The sequence below is a fragment of the Dryobates pubescens genome, chromosome 15 (assembly GCF_014839835.1).
Source record: "Dryobates pubescens isolate bDryPub1 chromosome 15, bDryPub1.pri, whole genome shotgun sequence".
Classification (NCBI taxonomy): domain Eukaryota; kingdom Metazoa; phylum Chordata; class Aves; order Piciformes; family Picidae; genus Dryobates; species Dryobates pubescens.
The window spans coordinates 13,282,681-13,307,603 of NC_071626.1; the positions used below are offsets into that span (position 1 = coordinate 13,282,681).

Sequence of the window (24,923 nt, forward strand, 5' to 3'; positions counted from 1 at the left end):
CTTGTTCCTGAAATGTCTTATTCAGAAAGTTTGGGAGAAAAAGTCAAGGGTTTTTTTCTGTATTTAGAAAAACAAAACAAAAAAAGAAAAAAGAGAAGTCTCATTGTCCTTATTTTTATATCAGAGGGAAAGCCTTTGTCAGGGATCAGCAAGGACAGATTTCCTTCCTCTAATGGAGGGTACAACAGGAGCTGAGGCAGGACACATTACTGGCTAGCACAAGCACAGTCCCCCAGCTCCTGGGCAAGGTGCGCAGAAGAGGGTTGGTGACAAGAGCCAGTTTTGACCAAGAGTCAAGAGTTACTACTGGCCTCCTCAGTTGTCACTCCTCCCAGTGAAGCCCAGACCCACTAGAACGTTACAGCTTATAGTAAAATCTTTGCCTGCCCTTTCCCCCTTGTGCCAAGTGGGGACAGTGCCCATGGTAGCACTGAGTCCAGCACCAAAACACACTGGAGTGGGAGGAATGCAGAACCTGTGCAGCAGCTCACAGCAGGGCTTCCCCTGGCCATTTCTGTTACATTTTCTGCCGAGCTTCCCTCATCTTAAAAGCACCAGAATGCCATATGCCAAAACTGTGACACTAATGGCTACCCTGCACCACTGCACAGGGAAGACAGTGAAATGGGAGGCCCCCTATGGAAGTACAGAGTGTAGCTGCAAAATCAAAACACAAATGGCAGTACACTTGCAGAGGAGGCTCAGATTGTACTGCTGCACAGGCAGCTCAAAAACTGAGAATTTACAGCTTGTATGTGTATGGGAAAAAATGCATGGCAGTTGTAAAGCCCAGTTTTGGCTTGAAATTTTAATACATCTAAGAGGCAGAGACAAAGAGAAAAGGATTGACTCATTCTTCTTGTGTGGGTAGGGATAGTGTGGAAAAGATACCAAATAACACCTAATAAAAAATAGGCAGTGGTGCATATAAATTAAACATTGGGAAGAGGTCTGGTAAAACTTTATGTTTTGGCACTAACATCACACACCAAAAGGCTCTCTGAGTATCGGAGGGGTTTCTTGAAAGAAAACTGAAAACTCCAATTATAATAAAAGGAAATAGTTTTCTGACAGAACAGTAAAAAGGTGCAACAGCAGATGCCCTGATAAACATACTCACTTGCCACAGGCACCTATAACACATCCTTGAAACACATATTTTGGCTGGAGAAGTGGAAAAATGGGCAAATCTAGGATTAAAGAAAATTGCATCCCACTTTGAATGTCTGGATGGTATAAATTGTGTATCTTGGCTATCCCCAAATATATAGGCAGGCACTTGCAAAAATGAGTTAGAACTGCATTTCCTTAGAGTCAAAACTCAGTTACAGCCTTGAGTAAATTTGTATTTTTCCATCTAACATGGTTAGTGACTTGGAATCCTAATGAGAAAAAAAGATAGTAGCAAATAATAAAACACAGACATGGTGATGTATGTCCCATATGGGAGCAGGTTTTCTGTAACTGATCAGAAGAGATCACAGAGGAACTAAAAACTGAGTTTTCTCTAAAACACACACGTGAACACAAACCCAACCAACCAAGCAATCTAGTGAAACGACAGCCAGTAGGACTCTGTGTCATTCCTTTGAGCTCCAGGAGGGCAATAACTTAAATTCCACAAATGCAAAATATGTTCATCTGTGCTGCTGCAGATATTTTGTGTTAGGCAAGTGAGTTTGAGTTGTCTGACAAAGTGAATATTTGAAAGATTTCGTGGAAAGATCTGGAAAGAACATATTTCAATCAGTTTTCTGGTTTTGAAAGGCTTCAAAGCAGTAGGAAGCAGATATAATTGATATATTATTTTTGTCAATCAGATCTTTATTGTCAGTCAGAAACATTCATGTAAAGCTCCTAAGACAATCTGAAGGAAGATATGATGTATTTTGTTCTTTTTATGTTATACAGGGAGAGGTTTTTGCTTTCTTTTTCATCCCAATCCTGTCTCAAATTCAAAAGCAGGCATGGACAGACTCCTGTTTGTTCTACATATGTAGCTTTTTTAGATTAATCTGTACTTAATCCAGAAGCATTTTATTATCTGAAGAGAAACTGAGTGATCAAGAGTCCATACTTTTTCTCATACTTAAAATATGCAAAAGGAAAAGCATATTACGTGATTTTTGCCTGTTTGACAAGCTGGAAGTCTTAATAGTTTGTATTAACATCATTGGTACAATACCTGCAACATCAGAAATAGTGTGGCCAGCAGGAGCAGGGAAGTCATTATGCCCCTGTACTCAGCACTGGTTAGGCCACACCTTGAATACAGTGTCCAGTTCTGGGCCCCTCAACTAAAGAAGGATATTGAGACACTTGAACGTGTCCAGAGAAGGCTGGTGAGAGGCATCGAGCACAAGCCCTATGAGGAGAGGCTGAGGGAGCTAGGATTGTTTAGCCTGGAGAAGAGGAGGCTCGGGGGAGACCTTATTGCTGTCTACAACTACCTGAAGGGTGGTTGTGGCCAGGAAGGGGCTGGTCTCTTCTCCCAGGCAACCAGCACCAGAAGAAGAGGACACAGTCTCAAGCTGCGCCAGGGGAAGTTTAGGCTTAAAGTGAGGAGAAAGTTCTTCACAGAGAGAGTCATTAGCCATTGGAATGGGCTGCCCAGGGAGGTGGTGGAGACACCATCCCTGGAGGTGTTCAAGAGGGGATTGGACATGGCACTTGGTGCCATGGTTTAGTAGTCATGAGGTCTGTGGTGACAGGTTGGACTTGATGATCTTTGAGGTCTTTTCCAACCTTGTTGATTCTATGATTCTATTCTATCTGCTTGTTGGCTTCCCTAGCATCCTTGCAGTAAAAATGTTTGTACTTGCACAAGGATAGATTGAATTGCACGCTAGGAATAATTTCTAATTGACAGAGTTCTACCCATCACTGCATTTGTTCCTTTTCTTGTCTACAGAGATGATTTGTACATATGGGAGAGAAAGACGTGAGGAAAAGCGTGACTGTTGTTAACAGTGATGTGCAGGTATGAACTTTCTGGGGTTTGACATCACTTGCTCTGACCATACATTCATCATGGCAGGACAGAATGAGAGAACAACTTAGTCCAGGATGATAAATGTCCCTTAGGATTCCCAGCAGGTATGGGTATGAGCAGAAAGTTTGAGCTCACACTGAGAAAACCTTTGTCCCACATCAGCATGTGTGTACATGTGGCCAAACTCCAAAAATTTTCTTGGCATCATCTGTTTTAAAACAGCAAATATAAGAATACTTAAACTGTTGCCAAAGTGCCAACACGCTACCTTTACTGAAATTATCACAGCTGAGTGCTTCAGTGCAGTTAGGCGAATACATGGTAAAATATTACAATCTAAATATCACAAGAGGCAGGAGCTTTTCTGCTCTCAGATCATTGTAAGGAACTTTAAAAGATTTAATGTCAAATTTTCAGTTTTGTTTTCCTTAGATGTCTTGACTTGGCAGCAATCAGTTCCAAAAGTGTCTGGTTTTGGTACAAATGACTCACAAATAAAAACTTACTGTAGAAGCTTTAAAGCTGGCGCATAGTTTTCCACAAAGCAAAATCATAAGGAACTTATTCTCAAAGTGGTAATACTAATACTAGAGTGAAAAAACCCAGGATGACTGGGGAGAGAGGGATGGAAGAGATTCAATCACCTTAGTGCAGAAAGCTAATTTAAAAAAATTCTTTATTGCTTCTTTTAAAGGCAGACAATTCAAAAGTGCTCAAAAATCACATTCAATCCAAACTAATTCAGTGCTTACAAATCTGCTTTCTTTCACTGCTGCTTGAATCACAGATACAAACCTTGGATCAAGGATATTTGAGGTCAGAGGTGCCAACAGCCATGTGGCAGACTAGTCAGTAAGAGGGCTTTTACCAATAGGAAGAAAATGAGATTTTGCTGCTTTGTGATAATGAATTAAGACTAAACCCAAACCTTTGGATAATTTCATATTTTCCACATTTCGGATGTTTCCAGCCAGTTTACGGTTCCTGCACTCTGCTTTCTGCTAAAAATAACAATAATTACCTCCCACCAATTTTGATCCACCAAAGGCAGGAAAACTTGGAGTCCTCCTGCAGGCAGGCTGCAGGGAGTTGCCAGATTTTGAGCTGCCACTTGGTCCAACTTGCTGAGAACAGAGCTGTACCTGAGATTTACAGCAGAGCTGTGTTACTTAACCAAGCAAAGTGTTGTTAGCAAGGCACCAAAAACTCAGCAAGAAGGAAGAAGAACAGAAGGTTACAGGAGAAATATTCTTCAGCATGCCAAGATTATCATAGTGACAAACTGAAGTTAGGATGAGGGCAGTAGTAAAGAAGACTGGCTTTTCCTTTGTAGTTTACCACAATGGCCTCTATTTGGGGTTTTGTCCCCCTAGTGCTCATCTTTCACAAACAACATGAACCTTTCTGCCAGGTGGGAGCCCCCAAGTGTCTGTCCCAACCACCATTTTGTAGGAGCTCAATGGAGACTAACCCACATAGCTCTCCATTTGTCTCACAGCAGGCTGCCTTGTTCTTTGGTTGTCGTCAGCTGCTGCTGTTGGCTGTTCATGATTTCTGCTTCTTTAAAACCACAGCTGAAACCTTGTTTTGGTGAACTAAGATCAAGTAAATGAAGCGTGGTTCCATCCTTCCTGCCACTGGTAGGCTGGCCAGATGTGGAAACACCTGTCCTTTGGAAAATAACCCCACTGCCCTCTAACTTCAAAAAACCAAGTATTCAGAGAGGAAATGCTCTTTCCAGTCAAATGGAGTGAATGACTCAAACTCTCATTTGATTTTAGCTTTTTATATTTTCTCATCTGCCAACATATTAACATTTTGGAAATACACTATGTAAGCTTTTACCCATTTTTTAAAATGAAATCATGGAATCATAGAATTGTTTCTATTGGAAAAGACCTTTAAGATCATCAAGTCGAACTGTCAACCTGCAGACTGTACAAAATAGGGCTTGGTTTCTCCAGGTAAAGTGCCCCTGAAAAGCTTATCTTATTTCTAAATCTCCTGCATACAATTTGCAATAGCCAGTTATGTACTGAGGACAGAAAAACCCATACCCCTCCTAAACTACTGCTGTAGACAAAGCTCACTGTAATACCTAAATGACTGCAGAAAGTGGTTTTCTGAAAAATAATTGAGAGAAAAAAATGTTCCAAGTCAGTAATAACTTGAGAAGTTAAAACAATGAACTATTGTCACCATTCAGATTTGGTCTGCCAGGAGCTCAGACATCAGTGATTCTGAGGATTGCTGTGGATGACTGGTGGCCTGCTTGAGAATCACTTTTCCAACCTGCAACTAAAATGATGACAACTTGTAACTCAGAGGCAGAAACAGTATCACTGTGCGATTATTCACGTTGTTTGGGTTTTTCATGTGTCCAAGGACATCTGACATTCTGGTTGTTTCCCTGATCAGGGAGTGTGAATGAGCGCAGTGTCTGCAGCTAAGGCTGGGTATCGATTTACTTGGATATGGAAATAATGATGGACTTCCCTTTGAAACCCGAAGAATGCTAAGTCAGCACTGTGACAGCTGTGCCTGTGTTCACGTTTTGAACAAACTTCTTTCTTGGATTCCTCGGCATGACTGCTTCTTGGATAGTTATTTTATTCTTTAAAGTTCATTTTACTAGATAGGTGCTCATGCCTCTTTTTTCTCCATTTTGTTAAAAAGAAACAAATCTCAGCATCATACAAAGTTCATGGAGTTTACAATTCAATTGTCTTCACTGGGTTGGCCTGCCTCCAGACAATAAATGCATACCTTTCTTCTTTTCTCTTTTCTTTTCTTTTCTTTTCTTTTCTTTTCTTTTCTTTTCTTTTCTTTTCTTTTCTTTTCTTTTCTTTTCTTTTCTTTTCTTTTCTTTTCTTTTCTTTTCTTTTCTTTTCTTTTCTTTTCTTTTCTTTTCTTTTCTTTCCTTTTCTTTTCTTTTCTTTTTTTCTTTTCTTTTCTTTTCTTTTTTCTTGTTTCTTTTCTTTTCTTTTCCTTTCTTTTTTCTCTTTTCTTTTCTTCTTTTCTTTTCTTTTCTTTTCTTTTCTTTTCTTTTCTTTTCTTTTCTTTTCTTTTCTTTTCTTTTCTTTTCTTTTCTTTTCTTTTCTTTTCTTTTCTTTTCTTTTCTTTTCTTTTCTTTTCTTTTCTTTTCTTTTCTTTTCCTCGAGTCTCCTCTCCTCTCCTCGAGTCTCCTCTCCTCTCCTCGAGTCTCCTCTCCTCTCCTCGAGTCTCCTCTCCTTTCTTTTTCCCTTGAGTTCTTAGGTTTCGGTGTATTCTTTAAGAATAAAAGGACTTTCCTGCCATTTGTTTCTCAAAGAGGCAAGAGTAATTCCTACAAAGATAGCTTTCCTGTTTCGTCTCATAAGATGCAGCCTAGTGTATTGAGGATAGTGGTATTGCTCCTAACTCCCTCATTCCCAGGGAACACTTTCCTTGGCTTTTATACTAATACTACTAATACTAATACTAATACTAATACTAATACTAATACTAATACTAATACTAACAAAATGATAACAATAATAATAAAGTATTTTTCTAGTCTAGACTAATTGAATTCTGGTGACCAAGGGTGTAGATTTGTATAAGAAGAGTTTGTCATTCCTCATGAATTGCTGCAAGAACAAAAGATTTTGTACTGGCTGGTATTAATTTATGTGTAACATATGCAAAAAGTTTTTCTTCATTGGTACTTCCATCCTTGTGCTGTAAGACTGGAAGATTTGTTTCCTGCATGAAGGTGCTAATCACACATGATATCCTGTGCCTTACGAACCTGTGCAGCAAATGTTCTCCATTTTAACACTGCAAGAAAGTTAATGTGCTGGTTAATACAGAAATCAGTAAGTTTTTGGATGCCCTCCTAAATGAAGGCAAGTGCTTTGAAGCCCACATGCTTAGCAGTCTTCAAGGGCTTCTTCCACATGAATATTGAAGTTTTGCCACCCTGAAGAGCTCCAGAAGACAGGACATAGCAGTTTTGGTCCAGGCACATTAAAGAATTGTCCTAATCTAATCACAGTATATGCCTGAGGGGTTTGGTTTTGCCATCATATCTGATGAATGCTTGACTTTGGGCTGTTCCTACTTCTCTTTTCACATCTAGCATAGAATTACTTTAAATACAGGACTGATGGCGGGGGTTGGGGGGTGGAGGGGAGGGGAGCAGCAGAAGAAGAGAAAAATAACCATTTGGAGATCACTTCATGAAAAACAAACAAATATCTAGTGTTTCTATTAGATGGAGGAGTGTCAGTCATTCAAAAGGCTGTTATGCAAAGAATACCTTTGAAACTTTCCATTCAGCAGTCTATTGTTGAATCTGGATACATGATCCAGATCACATTTAGATAGTTCTGAGTGCTACCTAATGAGGTGGGATATATTTTTTGACACTATTCCTACAGCTAGGTCAAAGGTGAGGTCACATATGCAGACTGGAATGATAAAGACAGCTGCACAAGACTTCTACATCTACAGCCTTATGAATGCCTATGAATGCTTAAAAACAGTCTGCCAAGTGTGCTGGGCATTTCAATACTGTTGCCACAAAGGTATCAGCCAGCTCTTTTGTGAAGCCTGTAGGTTTTGGCAGAGTGTTAATGAGCATAAAACTTATGTTAGCTTTGGCTCTGCGTTCTCTTGCAAATGAATACATTATTATCAGTCTTGCTTTACTTGGAGCACCATTTCTGGTGCTCCATTATGATAAATGGAGTGCCAGTTGTAATCTGCTAATTAATCCAGCGTGTTGAGCTGGGTAGTCCAGGACATGTGGTGCTATCCAATCTGATATCTGTGAAACACTTAAATGTTATGTCATTGTACAGTACAGATAGTTAATCCTTTTCAAGAGAAGGTCATTTTTATTTGTTGTTGCACAGCATCACACAGAACTCCTGGCCAGTCATTTGAATGTGCCCAGGCTCAACTCAAAGCATGTCTGTGTTTGTAGAAATGAGGACACAATTTCATTACTTCATTGAACTGCTGGAGAGGTGATGGCAAACAGGAAACAACAACTATACAGTCCAGCCCCACCAGTAAGATGTGTAGGCAATGAGTGTTCAAAGTCAGTAGATAAAAATGACATTGGTAACCACTACTGGTTACCTGTCTCATATGTTACTGTTAATTGGGTTTTTTTCCTGCAAATGGCTATTGAAGGCCTTTTCAAGGTTGTTAACATTGAGCAGATAGGCGTGACAGGGACAGAATGTGATTTAAAACCAAGCAGAGTGGAAAGATTCCACAGGATTTTGGTGGTGTTGCATGAGTCCTCTTGTAAACAGCCTTCTTAACACAGCAGCTACAAGGTAGCATGGTTAGATCTCATTTTCCACCTGAGGCCAAATTTAAGCACCCCCAGTCTCTACTCCTGCTTGATGATGACTGTGAAAAGGGTGACTGCTGCATAACCCTTTTCTCAGTCTGGTTCTTCATCTCTCATAATTGTACTATTAACACCCATAAGGAACACATTAATGTGGAAGAGGTTTTGAAACCAAAGCCTCTCTTTTCAGAGCCCTGATCTAGGAATGCTTTAAGGGTATATGCCAGCTCCAGAATCAGATTCATTTTGGTTCTGGGAATCAAACCACAGCCTCTGAAAAACAATGGAATTCATGGCTCATTCCAGAAAGTTAAGCAACAGCATCAGCTTTTTGCTAAAAGAAAGCTAATAAGGTTTGGTGTAACATCAGAGGAACAAATTCAGATCTAATAACAATACTTGGTTTTTGAACACTTTAGCCTTAACACAAACAATTTCTCACGTCATAGTTTTCCTTCCTAGGGCCTTATTTTGGAATATCCTACAATCAGATGCCCTATTTAACAGGACACCCCTCATATTCTGCCAGTTTCCAGCTATGTTTAAGCATTTACTCATTAAGAATATTTCAGCCATTAGGTAAAGGATCTTTTCTTTCTGTGTGGCATTCTTGACGTCAACTGCAATACAATCTGCAGAAACACAGGCTGTCAGAAGGCTACCTGGGCAGTAGTACAAAAGGCTTAGTCATTTCTGCCTTTATTTGAAACAGCACTATCCCTATTTAGAAGTAGATGTTAGGAAATAACAAGCTCTATACGATGCACTGTGTTCTGCCTGGAGCTGAGTGGCAGAGGAAACTAGTTTACATTGCACCAGCTGATTTATCATGAGCAACATGGAGAAGCCAAACCAGCAGCAAACATGAAATGATCTCAAGAGAATGGGTGTTTCAGACTGTGATTGGATTTGTATTTCAAATCTAAAAGGATTCATTACAAAAATGTTTGCACCCATGACTCTGAATGTAGATGCATGAAGTAGCCAGCCACTCTGATCTTTATAAGCAGCCAGTAAATAACATAAGCCTGTCATTCCAGTTTGGTTTAGGATCTTAAACTGCAGTTCTGATAAGGGGTGGTAGCATAGTCTGGGTTTCCTGAAAGGAAGTTGCACTGGAATTCATGTCCTGTTCACAATATCTGCTATAAATTTCAGCCTCTACAGCTTCCTGTTTGTATCCTGCACTGTTCTGGTGTAGCTGCAAGTGTCTGAAACAAAGCTAGCTCTGTGAGCCTGCTTGGGTATGGAGTTTGAAAGAAGAATGCAAGCTGTAAATGAAATGTTAAGAACAGAGTTTGTGATTACACTCCAATTGCTAGTGAATTAGCTGGTCTCTGTTCAAATCTGTGTGAATCTGAGATGAGTAAGTTGGTTTAAAAAGTATTTTATAATCCTAGGGGAAAAAAATTAAAATGTTAAAGTGTAAAACTAGATGTTGAAAAAACAGACTCCCCAGATACGTTGGACAAGAGCCTACAAAAGCCTTCAAAAGAATTTTCTTCAAAACACGATGAAAGTTAACAGGAAACGCTCTATAGGAGACTCCATAATAATTATCAAGATGTTGTTTGGCACTTTCTGAATAATGTGTTCCCTTGTTTAAAAAAATACATAAATAAATGATACTGACAATTCACAACAGCCCAAAAATAAATGCTTGGGGCAACACAAAAATGTACACTAAGGAGTGAGTTCAGATTAGCAATATTGTATGTTAAATAGTGGTTTACCAGTAAACTAACAGAACAGAGTATTTAGGGGATGAAATTTCATTCCATAGGTTTGATTAGATGAAGTATGACAGCACATTTGATTGACCTGAATGCAGCCCAGTATAAACACAGGTAAGAGAAGCCATCTCCACTCTTTTCAGCTGGAGTCTCTATCCTCCTTCTGATTGTCAATATGTCTCTTAAGATTTTATTACACATTATTTGATGGGTGACTATTTACTTTGTAACTCTTCTAGCTGCAGCAGCATAGCTCTTTTCCTTTTCCTCCTCACCAGGTCACTGCTGGTTCATTAAACTCACCCGAGGTTTATAGATCTGTATGTGTTTTCTTTCCATTTCACCATTTTTCTTAAACTATTTTATTTTATTGTATTGACATTTTCAGTGATTAGCATGGAGCTCCTGACCTAGGTTGCTGTTTTCCCATCTTGTGATGTGAAGTGTTCCTTTGCATTGAATCTTTGAGATGTATTTCAGCCTTCACTTAGCTGCTGGGAGTGGAGAACCCATCACAGTCAAGCAGTGCCTGCAGTGCCATACTTTTCCGAGTCTCCCAGACATGACAGCAGAGACTGGAGCCCATCACCACAAATATCATTACTGTGTTGCTGATTCCTTGGTGTATCCTCTACCAGAGGCTCTGTTCTTCTTCTAGTTCTTCCCACCAGAAGCTTCATGGTGAACTTTACAAGCAAGCATGATCCCAAATTCTATACTGAAAATCCTTCAGTGGGAGAATGGGAGAAATCCTCCTGGCTCTGACTGATCCACTGCAATCTGTGAGCAGATGTTTCTTCAGGTCCTGTGACTTCAGTTAACAGCTGGTCCTAAAAAACCTACTGAGGTATGGTACCTGGAAACTGGAGAAAAAGTGCTTCCTGCTCCTTCTATGTAATGAGATGACATTTAATGGAATGGATTGTATATTCATTACAGGATAACAAAGAGATCTTTATGCTTTTCTTTATTTCCACTGTGGCCAGTGACAAATGGCATGTTCATTTCCACAAATTTTGAGGCAAATTCCTGTAATCCTACCCTTTCTTTCCCCTCTTTTCTAACATGGGGACTCTCCTCATCTTTACCTGTTCTCTCAGCTTCTAAGCTGTTTCTGAGTCTGCATGTCTTGAGAGTAACTGACAAAACTGACAAAAATGTAGGGGAATTGCAGATACTGTCATAAGGTTTCATAATTTAGTATTCCAGATGATGACCCATCTCCAGCTTCCCTTGAAGAAAAGGCAGATGTCATTAATTCCTGTTTTTCCATGCTATTTCATTGCTACCATGATTTATGGGATGCTTTCAATAACCCATCTCTGATATTGCTAGGATTTTGGGTTCTGAGATTTCTGTTTTTCCAAACCCCAGAGTTATGTGCAAAGGCAGTGTTTCTATTCTTTCTAAAAATCTGGGAGAGACTTCTCTGTCCTCAGTCCTGAGTTGAATGCTTGATGCACAATGCTTTGTGATTGCTGAATTTAACCGGGTGGTTTGAGTCAACCCACATTCATCTTTCAACCCCTACTCAAGGAAACTCAGTGGTCTGTAGGACTGCACTTCATGTTTTTCCCTCCAGAAATTGTTGGGTTTTTTTTATTTGCCTGTTTATGCATTTTTCCATATTGAATTTATATCTGACAGTGCAATGAACAGTTTCCAACCCTGTCTTTCTTTAGTTTCCTCTCATTCCTCTTTAGTCCTAACATTGTTAAATATTTTTGCAACCAGAAGGTATTTTTGGAGTGAATACACTGCCATGCTCTCTGTTTTCAATGGCAGTGCTCAGTTCTGGCTGCCATGAGCAGACACAAGATGCCATGTAAAACTGCAAGTTGATTTAAAAAAAAAAAAAAAAAGAAAGAAAGAAAGAAAGAGAAAAAGATTATATAATGTTGTACCATTCCTTTTGGTTGAAATTCCAGGAAAGTAGCAACGGGGATTTTGTATTGTCTACCTAAACAGTAAGCTCGCTTTAAATTCAGCTGAAGACTCACACGCTATGCTACTACAATAATAATGTTCACATTTTAAAGCCCTTTGGCAAGAAGGGGTACTGAAAAAAATGTTAGCTTCACCTTTTGACAGCATTGGCAATCACCCTTTAAAAACTGCTATAATACTATAATTACCCCAAATATTTGATTTAAACACTTTTAAGCTAACAAGCCATGCCAGCTGTAGGCAAGATCTCAGATGAGAGTTGATTTTGGTTGGCAGTCAGGTCAGAGAGCACCCATGACTTACTACCTGCATACACTGATATTCCCCAGACATTAGCTTGAGACCACAAAATGGAGGAAAGGAAGGCTAATTTGTTGACTGTCATGAAGAAAGATGATTTTTGGAACAGAATCATAGAAACCACATCCTAATATTAACATACTAGGAGAGCCGTTTGCCAACACAATTTGTGTGAATTGAGTATTAGGTAACACAGAAGGACGGAGGACAAAGGGAGAAATAAGAAATGGCGCCATCTCTGTGCCCCCAAAACCAAGAGGAAGCCATGCCAATGGAAAGCTTCCACACTCCTGAGAAAATGAGTGCTTGCTGAAGCCTAGCTCCTGATTCCTTGGTTGCTTCTATTACGGCTCCTTAGGGACTTCCCTGATCTTGCACATCTTTACACATAATAGCCTTTGCACTGAATTTTGAATTAAATGTTATTAGATGCTTAATCAAAACTACAACCTTTTGCAATCTGTGGTATAGGTTCTGATAACTCAGGTCTAAATACTTAGATTTGAACATTCTATTTCTGTTTCTTCAATAAGAAAATGAGTTGAGTTTAAGGAGCAAGAGCAGAACAAGTAGAGAGTTTTAGAGCTTGATGTCTCCTTCAAACTACTTTCAGAGAAATAACTTATTTTCTGGATTAATCCCTGAAGTTATTCTACTGATTCAAGAAGCTAACCAGGAAATATCCCCAGGCCTTATGAACAACATACACACTTTGTGAACAGAGCAAGAAATACTAACAAGTAAAGCCTGTAAAAGGCTTGTCATCTGATTTTAGTTGATTAAAGGTGAGAGGATCACTTTTCCTTCAAGTTAAGGTTCTTATCTCCTATTGAATTTGGATCTTAAAAGATTAAATAGTTATCTGTAAGTACAGAGTGATATTTCATTGAGATGTTTTTTTGAACGTTACACTTCTGCCTTCAGATCAAGAGCTATGGCTAAAATCAGTTCTAAGCAGTAAACACAAGGTTTTATGTGCAAACCTAGAGAAATCACCAATCTCTGCAAAATTCTATTTATAATTTCTTAAAGGAAAAAAGTAAAAAAAAAAAAATATTTTACTAGAAAAACCTATCCTGGAGAAGAGACTAGTAATTATATGAACCAGTATTTATGGTAACTCTAAAATAATAGCTTTTTACTTTCCTTGGTCACCTATACAAATTAAATCTAGCACAGATGACTAGAAAAAACCAGAGCCAGCCTAGAAATGCTGGGATATCAAAAGACCTACCTGAATAAACCCTTCTTTCAGATTATTTGATTGGAGCATAGTCCAGGTTTTTTGATCTACACAGAGGATGTTTAAGGGGCTGGTTAATTTGAACAACAAAAAACTCCTCTGAATTGTAGTATTGCTCAAGAATTGCATCACCCAGTCACATACAGACAGACAAAAATAAACCCCCCAAACCTCCAAATAGTTCCAAATTCCAGCTAAAATGATCAAAGAAAACCAGAGAGACTTTGTGCACAGAGATAAAAGCTAAGGCACGTTACATCTCATTACCATTCTAACCATTTTCCTGGTTATAATTTCCCTGGTCTTCCACAAGGCCTTTAAAAATCACTTTAAGCTATTTGTATTTTGTGTGGTTTCTGCCTTTGCCACAAAAAACAACACAGGACAAAAACTCTGTTGTTGACAGATGATTTTCTCACACTGACCTGCTTCTGTGTGTGACAATAACTTGAGTGACACCTGCTGTGACCACCCTACTAAGACGAGGTTAATCTGTGCTGCCACTACTCTCCTTCTTCCCATTGACACATCAAAATACTTTTGAATAATTCAAAAGACAACAAAAAAGCTCCATGAAAAATAATCTAATGTGTTTATTTGGTGCAGTGGTAGAGGAAGGAAAGAGACTTCTCTGCAGGGAGATCCATCAGCTGTTAATATCTCAAATGAAGGTAGGACTACAAAGCAATTTCCTATAGATCTCATGATTCAAGTTGAGATGTTCATCAGATAAACCTTCTTTGAAATGTACCTTCTACTTGCAATGAATTTTATAAGTGTGTGTTGGGAGAGGAGTCACGTTGTGGAGCAAGAAGGTTCTACTCAGCTGAAGATGTCTAGTGAAACCGAAGTATTTTTGCTTTGTTAAAGCATTTTCTGTACTTCTTTTTGAAAAAAACCCATGCAGGATTTGATGAGAGCTTTTAGAAGAATATGCTCAGTGTGGCTTATTTAAGAATGCTGAACTTGCATAATTCCAGGTAAAATAACAGATGTTCAGAGGCCTGGGCTACTGCTACAGTTCACAGAAAACATGCAAAAAATTGGTATCCATGCATTTAGTTAGGCTGCATCAAAAGTGTGACCAGCAAGACAAAGGAGATAATTCTTCCCCTCTACTCAGCTCTCATGGGACCCCACCTGGAGTACTGCATCCAGTTTTGGTGCCCCCAACACAAGAAGGACATCAAATAGTTGGAGCAGGTCCAGAGGAGGGCCATGAAGATGATCAGAGGGCTTGGAGCCCTTCCTCTGTGGGTACAGGTTGTGAGAGTTGAGTCTGTTCAGCCTGGAGAAAAGGCAGCTCTGGGGACATCTCATAGCATCCTTCCAGTACCTGAGGGGGGGGCCTACAAGAAAGCTGGGGAAGGACTTTTTACAAGGGGGCTTGTAGAGATAGGACAAGAGGGAATGGCTTTAAGCTGGAAGAGGGTCAATTTAGACTGGATATTAAGAAGAGATTCTTTATAGTGAGGGTGGTGGATTGCCAAAGGAGGCTGTGGATGTTCTCTCCCTGGAGGTGTTCAAGGCCAGTCTGGATAGGGCCTTGACCAACCTGGTCTAGTGGAAGGTGTTTCTGCCCATAGTGTGGGTGGGTTGGAGCTAGATGATCTTTAAGGTCACTTCCAACCCAAACCATTCTATGATTCTACATAACAAATGTGAGATTTAAACACATAGCAGTTGCCTGTGAATTTTTTTACAACCTGACATGTCATTGTTTCCTGGCTGCAATTTTGAAATGTTAAAATTGTGTTCTTTTTATATTGCTGTGAAAATAAAGTCTGTATTGTCTTCTGATGCTCCATTGCAAACCAACAGAAGCCTATTTAAGGTGCTGAACAAAATGCACCTTCTTCATAACAGGGTAGGAAAAACTTCCCAAGGAAAGTGGCTTAATGGCAGCTGAATTGCAGCCTGCACCAGTACTAACTACAGCCTGTGGCTCCTTTAATTTAGGCAAATTAATCTGAACACTGAAGTTGCTATGAAACTACATGTTGCAGTAGCAAAACATATCTACTCAGAGCAAGGCAGGGAGGGATGGCAAGGAAACTTAGATCTGACTTGTTTTCCACAAAGGAATAATAAAAAATCATTTAACTGTGTCTCCAGATGACTATTAAAAACACACACAGCTACCTACAAAGCTATTGTACTTGGTAGCAGCAGTAATGTCTTCCTGAAGGTGAAAAATAAACCCAGATCGTGTGGTCTACTAGTGCCATCTATTGTGTACAGGGGAAAATACAGATACCAAATGTAGAAGTTGCCTATTTTCTCCTTAAAATGCAAGAAATACTCTTTCTCTGTTACAGTACCAATTAGCAAACATAGCCAAATCTCATTAAATTACTTGTTTTTTATATAATACAGCAAATATTATTATTTATATGTATTACTGCAACACTCAGGGTTCTAAGCACTGTCAGTCTTCATCACACTGTTTGTGTATGCATGCATAGACTGCACAGGCACACGCACACAAGTGCAGCAAAAGTCAGACCAAGCAGTGACAGTTTTAGCCAAAGCTACAGAAATTTTGCAGATGAAAACCTACGGAAGTTTCCTTACTATGTCAGATTTCTCCCAGATAAAGGGATATCAGCTTACCTTCCAAGGAAATGAGCCCTTCTTAAAATCCAAGCATCCTTCTGTCTTTCACCATTTCTTCCATCTTCCATCTTCTTTTTTAGAGAATATTTGTAGTGCCCATTGTAAACCACTAGGATCAGCTCACCCACACTGAACACTGTCAAGTCTTTGAGCAGATTCTCCAAAACATGAAGGCTTGAGGAATATGGTGTGAAGGCTTTGTATTCACAAAGTAGTTTAAAATACCAAGCTCCTGAATAACTTTGCAAACTTGACATTGAAATGGCCAAAACTTACTGACTTGTTACCATAATCCCTCTAGATTGATTGAAACTTTTGCAGCCAGTATTACTGCCAAATCACACAACTCCTTGCCATCAGAATTGTTTTACTACTATCAACCGTATATAAGGCAGTACACAAACAAAGCAGATCAGAAATAAAAATTAAGAATGCTTTATGAGAACAAGGGAGCAATAGATGGTGATCACTGGCTGAGCACAGATGGGGAAGAAACAGTGTGAGTAAGCGTCCTGAGGAAAAATGGGGTTTAGGTAGTTTGAGATGTATCCTTATGTGATTTGGAACATGATATGAGAGAGACCACAATGGTAGTACCTGATAGTAGATCAAGCTGACTAGGAAAATGAGGCTTTGCACCTTTGGAAAGGGTAGAAAAAATATTTAGCATGGTCACTAAAAATAACAAGACCTGTCATGTGGTTTACTGTAGTTTATGCAAAAGTTTCTCAACTGCTCATGATGGGCTGACAGACAGAAATCACACCAATAGATGGTGAATAAATGTCTAGCATAGCTCCCAAGAAAAAATAGCTGGTTTTTTGCTGCTAAGAGATGTGAGAATATAGAAAAAAAAGGCCAGCTGCAAAGCAACAGAAGTGTACTGTGGCATTACCTGTAGCAACCTGCAGAGACCACTTGGCTGTAAAAAATTCAACAGATTACTTACCAGCACTCACAGCTAAAATGATACACCTCACTAGGATGTAGGGTTTTGCAATTGCTTCCAACTTGTCAGCTCATATTTCAAATAAAAAAAAAATAATTAGGATCTTGACTGAAAAGCTGCCTAGTGTCAAAGAATAATCAATTTTATTTATTTTTTTAATAGTTCTTCACAAGACAGATGAAAAGGTACTAATCTGTCTGCATGTTGATGCATGTCAATGTTTTTGGCCTAGCAAATTAAATAAAAGATGATGCATTCTTGTGGTCACGAATGTAACATATGGAGATGTATCATGATAAAGCTCAGAAAAATGGGAAGGATTTAATTCAGTAGTTCTTCAGTATGGGATTTTGGCCAATATGATTATCTTGATTCAGCCACTTACTCGGGGGTGGGGGGTGGGGTAGTTTTCTTTCTCTTTAAGAGACTGTAAGCACAGTGAAGGTTGGCAGGCTATATATGATTTTTCTCCTGAGGAGAGAGAGCACTAAGAGATTAAACAAATGTGACTTATTTCAGGAGCCTTGTATTGGAATGGTGACATTTTCTTGGTGTTCTCTTGCCTTGAACCTTGTGAAATTTATTGTGGTGATCTCCTGCCTAAACCAGAACAATACAAAAAAAATTTTTCCCCATTTTTAAGTGTACTTGCATTCAGTATAAAAACCACTAATATCAGTGAGGGCTGAACTTCAAGTTAATGTAACAGCTTTTATCCATCAAGCCCATTATACTTTAGCTTAAGAAAACTAGGAATATAAAGCAATAAAAGACCAACATATAAAGCACTAAAAAATATGGTGTCTTCCTAACACAACCTTCAAAATAAATGGATGTCACTTTCTGTGGTTGGTATACATTTTCTTATGAGTATTTCTGATCTTCACTTGAAGGGATGTGTGCCCCTTGCAGGATACCTAATCAGCACAACATAAGTCTTGCAATAAGTCAGTAAGAGAATGAGTACTGTAAACAGTGAATCTGTCAGCAAAAAACATTTTCATTATTTTCTTTGGAAGAACTTACACAGAAAATGTAGACTTTAAGGTGTGAAACAGCTGCATTTAATACAGTTTAAAATACACATGAAAGGAAATAACCAACAGATGACTAATCTTAAAACACCACACATTTGTTATCTCTCATTCAAAATCAGCAACTGAGAATCATCAATAGTTCAGCATAAACTGTGATAGACTGTGGCAAATGTAATTTGTAGACAACTTGATTGATAGCCAAGTGGTTAATACACAAAATGGAGGTAGTGAATTAATCCACGGAAGACCCATTTCCCTCCATATACTTGTAACATCTCACTTTTCAATTAGTCCTGTTTCAAGTCTTTCATTACAGAAGTAAGCTTATAGCAGCAAATATGCCATATCTTCACTAAAGAACCTCTCCAGGGTAATTTTCACCTTCAGATTTACAGATATATAATGCTCACACACATATATCAAAACACCCGAGAACCACCAGTGCCTCCTCTTGTTTTCCATTCACTTCCCATGGTTTTTGGAGGCACTCTTCATTCCATCACTGTAGGTTACAACGCAAGCTGGAAAACTTTGTCTTTGTATAACCAAATTGCAGTAAGTTTTCTTTTTAGGAGATGGTGCAAAAATGTAAGCTTACTTTCTATACACACTTCAGTTTCAAGCTTCCTATGACCAGCAGTGCATAAAAGGAAAAAAGATGCAGGCATTTACAACATACGTTGCAGAGATTATTGGAAAACACTTTTCATGCAATATAGTTTGAGCTTCTCCTAGGATTTGTATACAGCAAATACCATCAGAACCAGGTAACATAGTGTGGCCATCTACCAACTGCAAATTTCTAGTCTTGAAATACGGATGTGTGCTTCTGCTCTCACCTTCTTCCACAATTCTTGCAACTTAGCAGAGCAGAAATTCAACCTTAGTGCTTTCCATTGTCTTTCCCAACTATTTGTAAAATGCACTTGCTCAAGTTTAAAATTAATGCCACTATTCAGACTATAACAAATGAAGTATGGATGCATCCAAAAGGGAGAAGCTGAGGAGATCAAAAGTCTTTGAATAACTTTCAAGTGCTTTAACAGGCTGCTTCTGTTACAGTATTTTTAATATATCAAACAATACAAAAATTACAAAACATTGCAAAAAGGTAGCAGGAACTTTTCTACAAGTTATGATTTTTTTTTTTTAATGGATGCTGTTACAGACGTTGTGGAGCTAATGGCATGGGCTCTTTAGACAACTTTATAAGTCCCTGTTCTTCTGCAACATTTTCTGTAAGTAAAACCCTTTAGAATATTCATATATATAAAATATTGTCTATTCCACTACCAGGAGTCTTCATGTATCTCTGTTGTTATCCTTAAAGAAAGCCTCTAAAAGAAAAATAAAACAAGGTCAGCTGAAGATAAATTAATTTGCAGGTCTGTGATACAAAGTACAAGGAGATACAAACAGTATTTAAGTAAAATACATACTGTGAGAAATTAAAACAAACAAACAAAGACAATGAAAAAGAAGGCTTATGAAGTTTGGCAGCTGTTTTTTCTGATTTGATGATTTGGCTTTCTGTGAGTACTCATTAGGACAAAAAGAGGACAGGATCTAAACAAATGTTTTGTCATTGTCAAACAATGACAAATTATTTCATGCTATTTTACAGCCTGTAATTTAAAGTTACTGCAGTGCTACTTAATTTAATTCCATCGCTTTCTCTTATTTATTATATTCACAATATTTGCGTGGTGTTAAACTTTAGTGCTGAACACACTGCTATCTGTGTCTGAAGCAAACTTAACAACTAATTTAGAATAGAATAGAATAGAATAGAATAGAATAGAATAGAATAGAATAGAATAGAATAGAATAGAATAGAATAGAATAGACCAGGTTGAAAGAGACCTTCAAGATCATCGCATCCAACCTATCAACCAATCCAACACACCTAATCAACTAAACCATGGCACCAAGCACCCCATCAAGTCTCCTCCTGAACACCTCCAATGATGGTGACTCCACCACCTCCCCAGGCAGCCCATTCCAATGAGCAATCACTCTCTCTGTATAGAACTTTTTCCTAACATCCAGCCTAAATCTCCCCTGGTGCAGCCTGAGACTGTGTCCTCTTGCTCTGGTGCTGGCTGCCTGGGAGAAGAGACCAACATCCGCCTGTCTACAACCTCCCTTCAGGTAGTTGTAGAGAGCAATAAGGTCACCCCTGAGTCTCCTCTTCTCCAGGCTAAGCAATCCCAGCTCCCTCAGCCTCTCCTCATAGGGCTTGTGTTCCAAACCCCCCACCAACTTCGTTGCCCTTCTCTGGACACGCTCCAGCAAGTCAACATCCTTCCTAAACTGAGAGGCCCAGAACTGGACACAGTACTCAAGGTGCAACCTAACCAGTGCAGTGTACAGGGGGAGAATGACCTCCCTGCTCCTGCTGGCCACACTGTTCTTGATGCAGGCCAGGATGCCATTGGCCCTCTTGGCTGCCTGGGCAGACTGCTGGCTCATGTTCAGCCTACCATCGACCAGCACTGCCTGGCCGCTCTCCAGCCACTCTGACCCCAGCCTTTAGCTACTCCAAGGACTACAGCATTGTCTGGAAATTGTATATCCAATGGAAGAGTTTGACTTTAGATAAAGCTGATACCATCACATATATTGACACCAAAGAGTGATGAACTGGCAATAAATTCCTTCCCACACAAATGGTAAGTTTAATGATGCACACGTTCCTGAATGGTACTTAAGTATTGTTCCCATGTTTAGAAGGCAATTATATACCTTTTAAAAAAACATTTTGTTCTGCAGAACCTAGGGTATTGTTTGATCAGAGATAGTTATAATGGAAAAGCTATACAGTCATGGTCTGTTGAGTACTATTGGTCAAAATGAGAAAAAGTGTAGAAATGTTTGCTATCATTTACACAGAATGTATGTTAATTCTGAGTCTTTAGTTGAAAATTGATTTTTTGTATATGCTTATGAAGATTATGTACACCTTATACATAAATATTAACCATTTTCATGCTGAGCAAGCAGTTAAGCAAAGAAGTGAATTAACTTTGGGTTTGACACCAGAGGACCAGAGGATTCTCACTGTTTTTCTTCTTTTCCCACCACCACCAATTCTGAATATGATTTCCAGGAATTTATCACAGCACCAACTGGCTCACATATGTGATCTCAACTGTCAGTTCTACAGTTATGCAAGTGCTTGAATCTAGTCTGGGACTTCCATGAGGCAATGGTATGTATGAAATACCTACATATAGGGAAGGTACCTACACACACATCTACAATCACATCTACAGTGATTACAACTGAGTTAGTTCATATTTGTAATTACACTATGAAGGAGAATTACTCAGTCTTTTCTACCTTAGTATCTCTGCTCCAGTCTTGCAAAGATGCAACTACTTTGTAGAGGAAAACAAATATCCAGAAGTCTAAGAAGAGTAAGGAGGCTACAGTAATATCCAGGAGTTTTTTGTCCTCAAATCTCCAGAAGGCACTGACCAAGAGCAATGGTTTTTTGTTTGTTTGTTTGATTGATTGTTTTACAAGGTCTTTTGTCAAAGTTAAGCCTCATACATTCGTTTTCTTCAGCATTTTGTATCCCTAATACAAAACAACTGTACATGAAACACTGCAGCTAGAACACGCTGTGTAAACAGGAGTCAGCAAGGCATAGCCTCAGAAGTAAGTTCAAAGCATGCCTTCTTCCACAAATCATACAGTATGTATCAATATGTGCAATCTTTATAAGCAAGAGAACATATTTGGTTGAAATGCAATGGATACAGAATCCCACAGGCAGAAAGAAATGCACCTTTAGTTGTTGCATCATTTATTTTAGTATGATGTCACCTATAGGGGGGCCTCTTTCTACAAAAAAAACCCCAAGGTAAATAAGTAGAATGTATAAATTTAATGAATAATTTTCAACACCAGGCACCTATTAAACTATTAAACCAATTTATAAACCTGATTTTTGTGTTTCTGAAAACAGGGGGCAAATATTTTGTTTCTATCTATCTTGGGTATATCTAACTGAGACAAAGAACGATAACTTTCTACTGTATTATTTGCTATACAATTCATAGCACTTCTTAGTCACTGATAGAATATGTAGATACCAACCTGAAAATCGCTGATGAAGGTTAAAAAGAAGAAGATGAAACCAAAGGCTACTGTCCATTCACAGATTGCACTCAGAAAATGGTAAGTATAATCCTGATGGAACGAGACATAAAATAAATTTTCAGGTAAAACAGCTGAACAAACTAACTGTGGAATACCATAAAAATAGACATTTATTTCTGTAAATTCAACAATTATTCTAAGACTTATGACTCATCATCCCAATGCCCTGTTGTACAAAAGCCAGTTCAAATTAGTTTTTTTCATAATGGCTAACACATTTATCAAGGTGGCATATGTTCCATTAAGCAGTAACATCAAAAATAGTACATGAAAACTACATTTAGCACAAGATCAAAACATAGCTTGAATATAATTTGCACCTGAACACATTTAGTTCTTAATGTGAAGGGTACCCAAATGCCCATACTCAAAATTTTCACTCAGAGACATTGAGTTCAGTAGCACTATCCCTGACAGTAAATTCTCACAAGGTTTTAAAACGGAGGGCTACTCTAGTATGAGAGCTCCTGATGAGACCTTTGGTTTAAAGTAGACTGTCATAGCAAACCTATGTAATATGACACAAACAGATGTAAAGTGTTTCTTAACATGCCATCGACAAATATGCCATCTGCTTCAGAAAAAAAAAGCATTTTCTCTTCCTTGCATCTTGATGGGTAAATATTACTAGGATTATCTACTCATAAAGATTTGTCACAGCTGCCTTGCCCCTCTTGGACCAAAGTAAATTTGCCAAATTTGCCTTTATTAAGTTCTTTGAGCAGCATACACTCCCTTCATTATTTAACCTGTTTTTTTCAATAACTCCATGTGGCAAAGTGTGTCCAAACCCAAAACTTACCTCTCACAGTTATCATTCTGAGAACAATGACATCAATTCAAATATCTGATACTGATTTAAGTACACTTCAGGTCAGACTGCCAATGTTTATCACGACAGCAAAGACTAATAAAGAATGGTGAAAAATCTGAGAAAACCTATGCTGTAAAATAGCTCAAACATTTCAGTATCAAAATTGCTCCACTTCTGTTTCATGCATGCAGTTCATTTGCAAGAAATGTTGACTATAAAGGGAAGTAGAACAACTCACTTTCAGAATAGCTTTTTTCTTTTTTGTTTGTTTTCTGGGTAAGTTTCAAGTGCTTGGTTAAAATGAAAGTCTAACACTCTGATGATTGACCCACTTATGACAAGTTTTCTCATGAAAGTGACAAGGCAATTTCCTAATGAAGAAATAACTGGAAGCCAGAATTACACAAACTGGTGAGATTTCACAGATCTGTTAAAGAAAATGTACTACTTAAAGTCTCTAAAGCATTTGTAATGCTGCAGTTTTAGATAAACATAATAGCATAGCCCAAATAATATGATACAGGGCAAGTTTGCTACTTAATAACATCTTACCTTTTCTCCTGGAGTCCAATCAATTTTTGTCATGGAAATTTGTGATGCAAACACAATCACTGGAAAAAAACAGTGTAAAGGAAACTATAAAAGTTTAGTAATAGTGATAATGCCTGCTTACAAAAGAGAGACCTCATCTTCCCTTTTTGGACCACAGGATTTCCTGAACAATCAGAATACAGAAACAGAGTATTAAAAACAAGTGAATGAAATACATAATTGAGAACTAAGAGCAGCCATCAAAATGCATTTCTGGAAGAAAAGAGGTTTCTGCAGGTTTTTCCAAAGTATCTAAAACCTAGATCACATCCATGATTAAGAATTGGGGAAGTAGAGTCCTGCAAGGAGAACCATGTTGGTTTCCACTGGTCCACAATAGGTGCATTGGTATACTTGTATAACTTTCTCTCAGAACTGGAGCTCTCTTTAAAAGTCCTTTCACTGTTGCTGAAACCAAAAGTAGGCTGTAGCTGGCTGGCTGATGAAATTATGTGCTGCAACCACTTTTCAACACTGGCAGAACACCTAAAGACCACCCAAATCAATAGGATGACTCCAATAGCAGCAGGCTGTAGGAAAAGCTAGTGCATCGAGTGTGTCTCAAGAGAAGGCATCCAATGAAGCTAAGAACCGAGAGGAGGCATCAGATGAAGCCAAGTACCAACCAAAATGGTCAAAACCATCTGTTTAGGCATGAAGGAAATCTTGTGTATGCTATGTGTTTGGTTCATTTTAGAAGTGGTGCCCTCCTTTGTCAGACCTTTGTACACTCCTTCAAAATGCAGCATGTTGTAAAGTTGGTCTAGCTTATTTATGATATGATCCTATAAAGAACACTGGGGCATTGTACTTAAATATACCACTGAAAGAAGAGATACAGCTTCTTAGAAGACCCTGAACCTCATCTTTATGAAGTTCACTATATACTATGTACATTATTACAGCAGAAATATTAGAAAGCCCTAAGCAAAGATTGTAACCCCATTTTCCTTCAAAGGAAAATCATGAGTGCATAAAGGGAAAACTGTAGGATACAGCACAAAGGATACTGGGAATGAAAGCAATGCATGATACTACAGATATGGCCATCCTTATGTGACACATAAAGTAGCTGTTCCATTTTGGACATGACTTGTAAGAGATAATAGACTGAAGGGTAATGTATATAACACCAGAGCCAAATGCCACCAAAGCTCCTATGTCATGGACACTGGGAACAGACAGCTCCTGGAAAAAGAATCAGCACA

At 38.6% G+C, this 24,923-nt stretch overlaps 1 protein-coding gene across 1 annotated transcript in view; it reads right to left on the bottom strand.

The window, feature by feature from the left end:
• Positions 1-3,080: 3,080 nt before the first annotated feature.
• Positions 3,081-24,923, bottom strand: part of DRAM1 (DNA damage regulated autophagy modulator 1) — a 30,420-nt gene continuing 8,577 nt past the window's right edge. Inside the window, exons 4-7 of the mRNA XM_054168086.1 lie at positions 24,726-24,903; positions 23,677-23,735; positions 22,248-22,340; positions 3,081-3,200 (exon numbers count right to left, since the gene is read on the bottom strand). Coding sequence (XP_054024061.1) covers positions 3,081-3,200; positions 22,248-22,340; positions 23,677-23,735; positions 24,726-24,903 — 450 coding nt within the window. The remainder of the gene's footprint in view (positions 3,201-22,247; positions 22,341-23,676; positions 23,736-24,725; positions 24,904-24,923) is intronic.